The sequence below is a fragment of the Mobula birostris genome, chromosome 14 (genome assembly GCF_030028105.1).
Source record: "Mobula birostris isolate sMobBir1 chromosome 14, sMobBir1.hap1, whole genome shotgun sequence".
In the NCBI taxonomy this organism is placed as follows: domain Eukaryota; kingdom Metazoa; phylum Chordata; class Chondrichthyes; order Myliobatiformes; family Myliobatidae; genus Mobula; species Mobula birostris.
In genome coordinates, this window is record NC_092383.1 from 35,669,564 (window position 1) to 35,683,628 (window position 14,065).

General features: G+C 43.6%; 1 protein-coding gene across 5 annotated transcripts in view; it reads right to left on the reverse strand.

Annotated features, from left to right (window-relative positions):
* Positions 1–14,065, reverse strand: part of LOC140209825 (ceramide synthase 2-like) — an 82,488-nt gene that overhangs the window by 45,712 nt on the left and 22,711 nt on the right. For 3 of the 5 annotated variants that reach the window (XM_072278362.1, XM_072278364.1, XM_072278359.1), the window contains 2 exons: positions 10,292–10,468; positions 2,710–2,827 (listed from right to left, as the gene is read on the reverse strand). In XM_072278362.1, the coding sequence (XP_072134463.1) occupies positions 2,710–2,827; positions 10,292–10,464 (291 nt within the window). In that variant the 5' untranslated portion in view covers positions 10,465–10,468. The remainder of the gene's footprint in view (positions 1–2,709; positions 2,828–10,291; positions 10,469–14,065) is intronic. The other 2 variants (XM_072278361.1, XM_072278363.1) reach the window with 1 other exon arrangement.

Sequence of the window (14,065 nt, forward strand, 5' to 3'; positions counted from 1 at the left end):
AGCCAGTCCTCATCGGAAGATCAGAGGGGTAGCAACTTTAAATTCCTGGGTGTTCCTATTTCAGAGGACCTGTCCTGGACCCAGCACGTAAATGCAATTGCAAAGGAAGCACAACAGCGCCTCTACTTCCTTAGGAGTCTGTGGAGATTCGGCATGACATCAGAACTTTGACAAACTTCAATAGAAGTGTAGTGGAGTGTGTATTAACTGGTGGTATTGTGGCCTGGTTTGGAAACACCAATGCCTTTAAACAGAAAATCCTACAAAAGGTAGTGAATTCAGCTCAGTATACCATGGATAATGTCCTTCCAATCATTGAGCACATTAATATAAAATGTTGTTGTAGGAAAGCAGCATCTATCATCAGGGAGGTCATCACCACCCAGGCCATGCTCTCTTCTCACTGCTACTTGCCCATCCATTGAGATGCCCCCACAACCAATAATCTCACTTAAAGAACTCTATCTTGTTATTTCATGTTCTTGTTATTTATTGCTACTTATTTATATTTGCATTTGTAGTTAGTTTTCTTCTGCACTCTGGTTGACCTTTCATTGATCCTGTTATAGTTTCTATTCTATAGATTTGCTGAGTATGCCCAAAGGAAAATGAATCTCAGGGTTGTATGTGGTGACATGTATGCACTCTGATAATAGAATTCACTTACTTACAGCTAGTGTGCCTGAGACTTTTGCACAGTACTATAGTAATTTTATATAATGCACTGTACTGCTCTTCAAAAAACAGAAATTTCATGACATACATGAGTAATGATAAACCCGATTCTGATATGGGTGTCTGTGCGGACTGAGAGTGGGAAGGGGGCAGGGAGAGGGGAATCATAGTTGGGAAAAGGGGAGGGAGCAGGAAGCAGAGAGACATCCTGTAATGAGCAATAAACCAACTGTCTGGAATCAAATGACCTTGCCTGGTGTCTCAGGGCTGGGTGTGTCGGTACCCACATCACCTCCTGCCCCTGGCACACTTTCTCTGCCACCTCTCCCACACCCCTCCAACAGCACCCACCCCCACCACTCCTAACATCCTTCGCACCTGTCAGACTCGCCCTCCGCTTCACGGTGACAAATGCAGTAATGTGCAAAAGCCTAAGGCACTCAAGCTGTACATCTATCTGCCTCAGACTTCTGAACGGCACTGTACCCATCAAACGAAAACTTCACCAAGAGGAATTATCAGCGGACACTTCGACAGGATCGAAGTCAAAGGTTGCATACTGAGGGAAAGCTTACCTTTAAGTTTCAATACTAGACTCCCGAACCTGTGCCAAATCAAGGCAATTATGGAGAACAGATTTCTTTCGCTTTACTTGTTGTGAACCAAATCAATAAGTTCAAGTCAGCTGCTCGAACCCACTGCTCCTGGCTTCACTGGGTGTCGGTCGGTGTTGCTGCCAAAGTGAAATCTGATACTACAGGTGTAGATGGACCATGACCCTCTATAAAAGATCCAGCTGGCAACGGGATTGTTGGGGGGAGGGGGGCTGGTGGTGGTGTTGGAAGAGGGGAAAATCACTTTACTCTGATAACTGTTAAGCATTAAACCTGGACTTGAGGCTGGATGAAATATATAACAGAGTAGAGGTCCTCCCTAGGTGACCTCTGGGCTCCATTCCTGGCCAGGTCAGACACAAGCAGCTCTTTACCCTACAGGATAACCAAGGTGAGCTGTGGAAGATCAGAACTTGCACCCTTTCTCAAAAGAGCAGCGTCACCACAAGCCCAATCACAGATTGGTGATGAGGTTAACCATGGAGACAACAATATGGATGTGCAAAGATTGTTACTTGCTGGGTGGAACTGCAAGACAGGATAAACTGAAAATCTGACTTACTGATTTGACTATCTGGATGAAGATGTCCCACTTTTTCCATACAAAGACCCACTTTCATCACAGTGGTTGATACACAAATCAACATGTCTGGGAAACCATCAATCCTGTCAGCTCAATGAAGCTCAATCTCATTCCGTACGTCGCAATAGACTTCTTGCATCTGACCTGTCGGTCACTCTACTGCTTGGGGCAAGCGTGTGAGGTTCAGGTCTTCCCCAGCTTATGAAAGCCTAACTTGTGTACATTTGGGAGACCAGTAGGTTGAAGTTGCTGGCTGCTACTGGCATGTTGGACCTCATTCCCAACTATGGAACTGTTCAGGTGGCAACAGTTCACAGGAATGGAACCCCGAGGTCTCCTGGGGAGGACCTCTATTCTGCCACATTTTTCACCCAGCCCCAAGTCCAGACTTAAAATCCCCATTATCACTCCCAAAAATGCTAAAATGATCTGGTTTTGTCTGCATAATGTAAGAATATAACCTGACACAATAGTAATCCCTTGGTGTTTTCAATAAGCATCCCCTTGAACCATCCCAAAAAAAAAATATTATATATATATATATATATATATATATATATATATATATATAGTGTACACCAACTCTTCATTCCATCTATTGCTCCATGGTTCACACCCAGACTGCAACACACATATTGAAATCTCCTGTTCTGCACAGGTAGTCTCCACACACCTATGGCAACATGGTTCAGAAGTAATATTAAGCGATTACCAACTCACCTTCACTATTAATTTGTCTGAAAACATGCTGAATAAATGCAATGAGATATCCTCTTTAGCTCAGTTGGCCTGTTTTTGGAATAAAAACTGTTGTGAAATTCAAATAAAGCAGCTTACCTTATTTGGATGCTTTGAAATCGAGACAAAGAAATGTTCTAAAACAGGATTATGGGTGGCCTTTAACCGGACGTGGTCTTTAATCCCCATAAATTTTCCAAGTGGCGTGGCTATGAGCCTGTGGGTGTAAACATACACTACAGTAAAGTACTGAGCTACATTCAGACTCGGTTACAATCCCAAACATGACAAAAGCTGCAGATGCTGGAAATCCGTCCTGGTGGAGACAAAAACGCTTCATCCTCCTCTACCTACTCCAGCATTTTGAATAAGCTACCCAATTACCCAGTCTCTTTTCCCAAAGCCTTCCTTGGTTAAGTTTCCCTTTGAACGTTTCACTAGTTGTCTTCCACTTGCAGACAGTGCATTCTAGCTTATAGCAAATCAATCACCACTGGAACGAGCTCTAACGTGAACCTCCCAGTCACAGACTCTTTTGCCAGAGAGAACTCCTTCAGGCTTACTCCCTGAAAAAACTTTCACAATCTATGACATCTCTCAGCTTTACAGAACAATACCATTTTCTCCACATCTCCATGTCCTCCAATCAAACATGAATCAGGAGGAGAATCTTAGCCCTTCATCTCTGCTCCACAAATTCTATTGTGTCTGATCTGGCTGCAATCTCAACGGTACATTTCTATCTACCTAGCTTTCACTCCTTTGCTTAAGCATTTATTTACTTGTTGCCCGCTATACCGCTAGCATTTAGGGCAGCAGTGACGGTCCTCAATCTCTGTCCTTGGCCATCTTTTCTATTGTGCCCCAGGCATGGTTTAGAATTATCATTTCTGCCTCTATGGTACGCTGCCAAATTGCCTCCTGCAGTTCGTCCACCCTTCATGGGTCCAATGAAGTGCTGTCTTGATGACAAAGTTGGGCTCTCTTCTCATCACGTGCCCAGTCCACCTCCAACACTTCCTCATGATGATTTTTTTAAGATTATGAGGACATTCACTCTTCGTTTATTGTCATTTAGAAATGCAAGCATTAAAAAAATGATACAACATTCCTCCAGAATGATAGCACAAGAAAAACATAGGACAAACCAAGACTAAAACTGACAAAACCACATAATTATAACATATAGTTACAACAGTGCAAAGCAATACCATAATTTGATAAAGAGCAGACCATGGAAATGGTAAAAAAAAAAGTCTCAAAGTCCCGATAGACTCATCATCTCACGCAGGTGGCAGAAGGGAGGAACTCTCCCCGCCATGAACCTCCAAGCGCCGCCAACTCGCCGATGCAGCACCATTGGAAGCACCCAACCGCAGCAGACTCTGAGTCTGTCCGAAAAATTCCAGCCTCCAACCAGTCCCTCCGACACAGCCTCTCCGAGCACCACCCTCTGCCGAGCGCTTCGACCCCATCCCGGCCGCCGAGCAACAAGCAAAGCCGAGGACTCGGGGCCTTCTCCTCCAGAGATTCTGGACCATACAGTAGCAGCAGCAGCGAAGCAGGCATTTCAGAAGTTTCACCAGATGTTCCTCTGTGCTCTCACGTCAATCTCCATCAAATCAGGATTGTGCACGGCACCCTACTTGACAAATAACAGACATCACCACCAGAGTGGCCGCTGCGAGCTGCGTCGCGCCACTATCTTCCCACCATTGCAGCCATGTCCTCTTGATGACAACGAAGGAGTAGGGCACAGCTGGAGATCTTTCTTGGACAGAGATTACAGAAGGTCTTCTGGAGGCTCATGGTGTAGAATGGTGACAGCTTGGCAAGACCGCTCTCTGCCATGCACCAGCGATCTGACCCGTAAAACTGTGTGGACAGAACACAACTCTGGTACAGCTTCACCTCATTGTGGACACTGTACTTGGGTTGATCTCATTGCTCTGAAGTTGAGAATTCATTTACCCCCACCTTAAAAACATAAGAGCCCCAAAGACTCAAAGATAAAATATTTGACTCATCTTTCTCTTCAATGGGCAACTCCACATTTTTAAACAATGTCTCTTATTTCTGGATTCCCCCACAAGAAACACCCTCTCCACATCTATTCTGTCAATGCTGACTGAAATCTTAATTTGTTTCAATAGCCCCTTCTCACTCTCCTGAACTCCACCATGTACAAGCTGAGCCAGCCTAACCTTCCCCTATAAAACAATCTGGCCGGTCCTGGTATTAGATTGGCAAGTCTTTTCTTCCAATGCACTGACATCCTTCCAATGCGTTACACCCCTTGGTAATATTACCGCATCTTCTCTTGAATTAGGAAAAGCTTCCAAAAGCTTGGTGCCCAGAAATAATCACGTTACTCCCAATGAGAATGAAGCCAGCAAATTATCAAAATTTTATATCAGTCCCTTACACTTCTTTGCAAAATGTGAATTTGAACAGCCTTGTCAAAACAGTTCATCCCCTTTTCCAACAGGGAAGATACAGCAAGGCACTCTGTTTTCAAATCTGCTACTAAATACCCGAAAGAGAAAGCCATCAGCGTCATAACACTCCAAATTCAGACAAATGTATATGTGAAAACAACTCAGATCTGCACCGTTACTGCCTATACATCCAGTGAAATCAGTCCCTTATGCACTACTTTTCCCTCAATCTAGTAACAAAAATACACCACTTCACATGAGATCTCATCCGATGACCTTGTCACAAGAGTTGTACATGACGTCTTAGCAATTTCTTCCCTATACTTCCATTCAGAACACAGGTGTGAAGATTGCTCACATTCAAAACGGACTTGTCTTCAGTAAAAAAAAAAGTGGTTTAGAGGGCTACTTCCTAAAACCACTGCCATGTATTAGGGCTTTCAGCATTTTGGCATGTAATGGTTTAAAATTTCAATTTAAAAAACTTTAGCCTCTAACATTATTTGGGCGATTTCCAAGCTGTCTACCGCAGCCAAGTACAATATGCCAAACTCGCAGTTAATCATCCACTCGAGATACTAATCGCCAACAAAGAGTTTTCTGTGAGAAACCTCTGAGAAATAAGATACCCTCTTGGCTATCAAGTCTGATGAGGATGAGGATAACTGAGATTTAACACTCGACATTCATGTGACATCAGAGAAAAGGCCGCACGAGATTAGTGAGGTTGTTTAAGACAGTGTGTCAACTCGAACTGACTTACTGCAAGACCAAAGCCAGTCAAGTTAACGTAACCCTTGGGGTCAGTGCTGAAGTTATCTAAAAGTTAAAGTTCCACTGAAAATGCGGGGTGCCTGTTCCAGACCTTGATCATGTGCTCTGCTTAATGGGCATATGCAAGTAATACACACACACACAGCGCTGGTGGACTTGTTTTGAAGAGTAGCGCTGGTAAACAATTAACTTGCAGTCACCTCTGACCAGTTAGCACCACTGACCCCTTCTAAAGATAAACAAACTTTGTGTCAGCGGACTGATCACAGATTTAACTGTTGGGGGGGGGGGGCAGGGTATGGAGATGGAGCCACAGTGTACACTGAAGCAACATCAGTCCCTGTGGAGTCCAATGAGAAAGGAAAATGTAAAGTGACAAAACTCCCTGGAACCAGGCTGAACTTCAATTAGAGTGGCCAAGGTCATATGGGCTGTAGTTCTAGGTTTTATGTGCAGGAGGGGTACATAGTTTGGGTCAGAGAGAAGGAAAGATGCTAGCAGCCCAAGGTGCATGACCACTAGTTTGTGGGCAGAAGTGAAAAAATTAGTTTTACTGCCATAGTACTGTGTGGATATTACAATGGAATCATTTTGAAGAACTCTTCAATATTAATAAATTGGAACTGAAATACACGTGATATTGTAGTGGAATCTACAGATAACACCACAATAAAATAGGAAAGCGAGCTGACCACTCAGCCCAAGCCTGACCCACTAGACAATATGACCATGGCCGATCTGCCCCATGTCTCATTTCTTCTTTGCCACAGTCCTCAATTCCTCGGTCTTTCAAATATTTATCTACTTCCTCTTTAAAAATCCCAACTACCTGGCCTTCACATCTCTTTGGGATTGAGAAATCAAAGATAAAAAATTTCCTATTAAAAATAAAGCCTGCACTCTGGGAGTGAACAGTATTTCACAAGGTCTGGAATAAAATGCAGAACTAGTGGTCTTTCTGCTTAGTAGTCATACTCTTATTGTAACTGTCTCCACATCTGTTCTGATGATCTCATTCTTATTTCCAGGAGAAATAGTTCATCAGAAATTTCTTTTCCTCTTCACCATCTTGCATTTTTGAAAGCACAGTAGATGCCGGTTAATTAGGCTATCAGTTAATTGGGACAGTCTCTTATTTAGGACACCTCTTAAAGAACAAAAACTAATCTAGAAAATAGCTGGGATTCCCATTGTTTATTTGGGACACTGTGCCACTTAACTGGGGCAGTAGACTGCTGCCGTACAGGTCCTAACTAGCATCAGACACATGTAAATTGTGTGGTCATTAGACATTATACTGTGCTTAGAGCAAACAGTTTTCACATTGTGTCAATTGCACGTTCAAAAGGCAGAATCAAAAACAGGTGTAATATCACCAGCATATGTTGTGAGGGAGTGTTCATGGGTTCAATGTCCATTCAGAAACTGGATGGCACAGGGGAAGAAGCTGCTCCTGAATCGTTGAGTGTCTCTCTTCAGGCTTCCATGCCTCCTTCCTGATGGTAGCAATGAGAACAAGGCATGACTTGGGTGATCGGTGTCCTTAATGACGGATGCCACCTTTTTGAGGCATTGTTCTTTGAAGATGTTCTGGATGCCACAGACGCTAGTGCCCATGATGGAACTGACTAACTTTACAACTCTCTGCAGCTTGGTTTCATTTTCTGTGCAGGAACACCCCCCACCCCAATACCAGACGGTGACACAACCAGTTAGAATGCTCCCCACAGTATATCTGTAGAAATTTGTGAACATCTTTGGTGATGTACCAAATCTTCCCAAACTCCTAATGAGATATAGCCACTGTCGTGCCTTCTTTGTAGCTGCATCGATATGTTGGGACCACGTTAGGTCCACAGAGATATTGACATACAGAAGATAGAAATTGCTCACTCTTTCTATTTATGATCCCTCTATGAGGATTGGTGTGTGTTCCTTCGTCTTACCCTTCCTGAAGTCCACAACCAGCTTTTTTGTCTTACTGACGTTGACTGCAAGGTTGCTGCTGCGACACCACTCGACTAGCTGATACATCTCGCTCCTGTATGCTCTCTCATTTCAGTCTGAAATTCCGCCAACAATGGTTGTATTGCCAGTAAATTTATCGGTGCCATTTGAGCTGTGCTTAGCCACACAGTCATGGGTGTAGAGAGAGTCAAGCAGTGGGCTAAGCACACACCCCTGAGGTGCACCAGTGTTGATAGTCAGATTGGTGGAGATGTTATTTCCAATCCCCACAATCTGCAGTCTTCCAATTATGAAGTTGAGGATCTGGTTGCAGAGGGAGGTACAGAGGCCCAGGTTCTGTAGCTTATCGATCAGAACTGTAAGGAATGATTGTGTTAAATACTGAGCTGTAGTCAGTAAGATGCATCCTGATATAGATATTTGTACTGTCCAGGCGATCCAAGGCCGTAGATCTATTGTGGTGATAGGCAAATTGCAGTAGGTCCTGGTTCTTGCTGAGAAAGGAGTTAATTCTAGCCATAACCTACCTCTCAAAGCACTTTGTCACTATAGATATGAGCGCTACTGGACAATTGTCATTAAAGCAACTCACCCTGCTTTTGGGCACTGATATAGTTGTTGCCCTTTTGAAGCAGGTGGGAACTTCCGACTGTAGCAATGAGAGACTGAAAGTTGGCTGGCATAGGTTTTCAGAGCCTTACCAGGCACGTCGCTTTGCGAGGGTCCACCCTCTTGGAAGACAGCCTGGCGACAGTCTCTGAGACAGAGATCACAGGGTCACCGTGTGCTGCAGGGATTCTCATAGCTATAGTTTTAATCTCCCTTTCAAAGTGTGCACAAAAGGCAATGAGCTTATCTGGGAGTGAAACATCACTGCCAGTCATGATGTTAGGTTTTGCTTTGTAGGAAGTAAAGGCCTGCAAACCCTGCCAGAGCTGACACACATCTGATTCCACCTCCAACCTCGTTCAGATTCCACCTCCAACCCCGTTCAGAATTGTTCCTTTGCTCTTGAGATAGCCCTCTGCAAGTTGTACCTGCTTTTCTTGTGCGGACCTGGGTCGCCAGACTTGAATGCCAGCAGACTACGAACCTCCTGGCTCAACCACGACTTTTGATTTAGGTATATACAGTAAGTTCTCGTAGGCACACACACAACCAGACGGGTTTTAGTGAAGTCAGTGGCAGTTGTGGCACTCATTCAGACTTGAAGATGACTCCCTGAATACAGTCCAGTCCACCAAAGCAGTCCTGTAGCACTCCTGTGCCTCCCTTGTCCACACGTTCTTGGTCTGATGGGCAGTGATAACTTATCACTGATAGTTGGCAAGAAGTAAGCAGCAAGGCAATTCAGAACTGCTTTGTTCACTGCAGTTTCAAGTATTCAGTCTTGGAGGTGCCAGAAACGGTTAGGAACAACGAAGAATTTGAAGGTTACAGTGAAAATGACGACTTGGAAGAAGCAATCGTCAACAGCATTGTATGAAGCCAGTCCATTTTCTGCATGGTGTCCACAATGATTTTGCTCATTTATAGTCAAAAGAACAATGCAGCATACACTGAATGAAATCCTCCCTCAATAACTGTTAGGAACTAATATACAGTCTTATAGTATTGTAGTAGTATTGATGGTATTCTAATTTGTTCTGTTTTTCACTTAAATAAATACATAATTTATTACTCAGTTAAACAGTATTTTTCTTTTTACACCTTTTTAATTATTTCCATGAAACTATGGCTAATTCAGGCAGCTACTTAATTGGGCCAAAATGGACTGGTTCTGATGTGCCCCAATTAACCAGAATTCACTGGGTATTTCTCCTTCTCAGATGTGACCGAACTACTCTGCTTCCTCCCTTATGGCCCATTACTCACTTGCGTCCCCATTTTTTCCGACCCAACCTTCATTTTGTGAACAGTGGCAAGGCTGGCCGGCAGTGTGGAAGCTCCCCGCTCTAGACAATCCAAGCTTCTCGTAAATTTTCCTTTCACACTTTATAGCTCATTTAATGAGCTTCCTGTGTTTGCAGGAATTAACTGTTGTCTTTATACATGTTGCTCACACATTTAATCAGTCTGGGTTAACATTTGGCTTTAAAAAAGAAACCGAGCAAAGGGCAGATTAATTTAAATTTGCTAATCAAGGGGTCCCCTCACCGCTGCCCTCTACCACCCCAGTAGTGACTGCTTCTGTCCAGTGACCTGTCATTTCCAGCAACAGGAACTCAGTGGATCAAGTGGCATCTGTGGGAGGGAAGGAAGAATTGTTGACATTTTGGCTTGAATCCCTACATGAGAAAGATCTGTCCAGAACATCGATAATTCCATCCCCACTCTACGCCTACAGATGCTGCCTCGAGCCACTAGGTTCTTCTAGCAGATTGTTCCTTGCTGCAGATTCCAGCATCTGAAGTCTCTAATGTCTCCACATAACACTTCCCTTTGTCTCACGATATTCTTGTTGCACAAACTCTACAACTTTAGACAAGAAAAGACGTTACCTTTCAAAGAAGTACCGAACCATCATAAGTAGTACAGCATAGAGGATGGTGACGTACAAATGAGAGACCTTTGCATAAACAAAGCCATCTCTATCCTGGAGATCATCCCAGGTCAGATTTCGGGGAAGCCACAGGTCATCCCACCAAAACCAGTCACTCAGAGTCTGCAACATCCTGCTGGCAACAAAGCAACAAAGCAACAATTAACAGAGTTATACATTTATAGAGGATGGAAGCAGCCCTTTGGCCCAAATTATCTAGGCCAAAGCATCTTCCCTGCTAGTCCCAGTTGGCTGTGTTCACCCCATGTCACTTCAAACCCCACCCTTCCATGTATCTATCGAAGCACCTCTTAAATGTTAATCAGACTATAATATATATACATATACACACACACACAAGATTACTCAAATATTATTGAAACATTAATTCCAACACTTAGCAGTACAAAATATGAATTACATAACAACACTTGACAGTACAGGTGATCCCGGTTCATTCCCGCTACTGCCTGCGAGGAGCTTGTACGTTCTCCCAGTGACCGCCAGCGTTTCCTCTGGGTGCACTGCATTCCTCCTAAAGCCCAAAGATGTACCGGTTGGTAGGTTAATTGGTCATTATAAACTAGGGTTGCCAACTGTCCCGTATTTGCCAGGACATCCCGTATATTGGGCTAAATTGGTTTGTCTCATGTGGGACCGCCCTTGTTCCGTATTTCCCCCACTAAGGTAGAGCGTTCCTATGAAACCATTTGTAAGCCGTAATGGTGTAAACCGAAGAAGCAATTCCCATTAACTTATATGGAAAAAATTTTTGAATGTTTTCAGACCCAAAAAAAATCTACCAAATCATACCAAATAACACATAAAACCTAAGATAACACTAACATATAGTAAAAGCAGGAATGATATGATAAATACACAGCCTACATAAAGTAGAAATAATGTATGTACAGTGTAGTTTCACTTAAAAGAATCGGGAAGATTAAGACAAAACCGATTTGTAGAGAAAAAACAAGCGGCACGATTGCATGCATGCACACGTCGCGCATGCGCACACAGGTGCCCACACAAGGCTTCATGGTCATGGCAGTCTTTCCCGGGGTAAACACAAGTGTCCCGTATTTGACTGCTACTTTTGTCTCTTATTTGGGAGTGAGAAAGTTGGCAACCCTATTATAAACTGTCCCACGATTAGGCTAGGGTTAAAAAAAAAATATCAATCGGGAGTTGGCGGGCAGTGTGGTTCAAAGAGCAGGAAGGGCCTCTTCCGTGCTGTATCTCGATAGATAATTAAACAAACTGGGAAAGGAGGCAATGGAACGGCAGATGGAATTTATTGCAGACAACGTTAAGTTATGCATTTTGGATTATTGAACAAGGACAGAACATAGGCAATTACAAGGCCCTAGGAGTGCTGTACAACAGATCTAGATGCACAGAATTCCCTGACAGGTAGGCAAGGTGCTGAAGAAGGCGAATGGCATACTTGCCTTCATTGGACAGAACAAGCTACAGCTCCTGGAACATTCTGTATCATTCTAATTGCCACGCCACAGGAAGGAGGTGATCAAGCTAGGTGATGCAGAAAAGGATCACCTGGACATTGCCAGGACTGGAGGCCTTGAGGAGAGGCTGGAACTGTTTCCCCTGGGGTTAAGGAGCCAAGGGGTGACCAGATAAAAGTTTATAAAAGCATGTAGGTGGACGATCAGTCTTTTCCCCCAGGGAAGTAGAGTCTAAAAGTAGGATGCATACGTTTAAGTTGAGAGGAGGTGGATTTAAAGGGATTTCCAGGACCAGTTTTCTCCCCCCTCACAGGGTGCAGAGTATTTAGAATGGGCTGCCAGAGGAAGTGGTCAAGAGTACTATTACCACATTTATGGGATCTGGACAGGTCCATGGATAGGAAAGGTTCAGAGGGATATGGGCCAAATGCAGGCAAATGGGACTTGTTCATGAAGGCACCTTTCTATCCATAGATCAAAAGCAAGAAGGATAAGGGGAGAACATGTGCTTGGATGCAGAGGATGTAGGTGAGGTCTTTAGTAAGTACTTTCCACCAGTATTCATCTAGGACATGGAGGATAGGGAGATCAGTGTTGATCTTATTAAGATGCTAGGGCATATTGAATTAAAGATGGAGGCAGTGTGGGGCCACTTAAAGAGCATTCAAGTCGATAAGTCTCCAGAGCCAGATGGGGTTTACTCCAGGTTATTGAGAGAGGCAAGACAAGAGATTGCTGGGGAATTGACCAATATCTTTACATCCTCTCTAGCCACAGACAAGGTCACATTGGATTGGCGTGTAGCTAACCTTGTTCCATTATTCAGGAAGTGAACCAGGGATAACCCTGAAAACTATAGACCAGTGAGTCTCACATCAGTGTAGGGAAGTTACTGTAGAGTATTCTTAGAGATAGTATTTATGAGCATTTAGAAGACCATAGCTTAATTAGGGAGCACCAGCAAGGCTTTGGCTGGGGAAAGTCATGTCTTATTAACTTGATTGAGTTTTTTGACAAGGGACAAAGGTGATTGATGAAGGTAGAGCTGTGGATGTTGTCTATGTGGCACTTGACAACGTCCCTCATCGAGAAGATTAATATTTATGGGATCCATGGTGAATTTGCCATTTGGATTCATAACTAGCTTTCCCATAGGAGATAGGGGGTGGTGACCGAAGGGACTCATTCTAGCTGGAGGTCTATTATTTGTGGTATTTCACAGGGATCCATACTGGGACCTCTGCTGTTTTTTATACATATAAATAATCTGGATGAAAATGTAGATGGGTGATTTAGTAAGTGTGCAGACGATACGAAGATTGGTGGTGTTATGGATAGTGTCGAACGTAAGGAGACAGTACACTGTTAAAAGGCAGGACCCTTTGATGAGCAAAGGGACCTTGGGGTCCAAGCTCATAGCTCCCCGAAATTGGATACACAGGTTGATAGGGTGGTTGAGAATGCATATGGCATTTATTAGTCGAGGCACTTAGTTAAAAAGAAGCTATGCTGCAGCTTTACAAAACTCCAGTTAGGCCGCATCTAGAGTATTACATGTAGTTCTAGTTGCCCATTATAGGAAGGATGACAAGGTTTTGGAGAGGGTGCGGAAGAGGTTTACCGAGATGCTGCCTGGATTGGAGCTCATGTGCAATAATGAGAGGTTGACAAACTTGGGTTGTTTTCTCAGAGATGGCAGAGGCTGAGGGGAGATCTGAGAGGGATAGATAGACAGTACCTCTTCCCAGGATCGAAATGTCCAATACCAGAGGGCATGCATTAAGGTGAGAGAGGTAATTTCAAAGGAAATATGAGGGGCAAGTTTGTTTGCTTGTTTTTTTTATATAAAAACAGAGAGTGGTGGATGCCTAGAATGTGCTGCCTGGGGTGGTGGTCAAAGCAGATACATTAGAGACTTTTAAGGTACATTCAGATAAGCACACAAATGTGATGAAAATGAAAGGATATGGACATTGTGTAGGTATAGGGGATTAGTTTAGTTGGCCATCTGATTACCTAGTTTAATTGGTTCAGCACAACATTGTGGGCCGGAGGGCCTGTTCATGTGCTATTAAAAAAAATCTGAATATCTGGTTATATCAAAGATAGAAAATTAGCTTTACTTGTAACATGTACATTGAAACATAGTGAAATATGCTTTTTGGATCAATGTCCTTCACAGTCTGAGGATGTGCTGGGGGTACACAGTATCACCAACCTAGCATGCACACAACTTAATAACCCTTTCCGAACCCATGCGTCTTTGG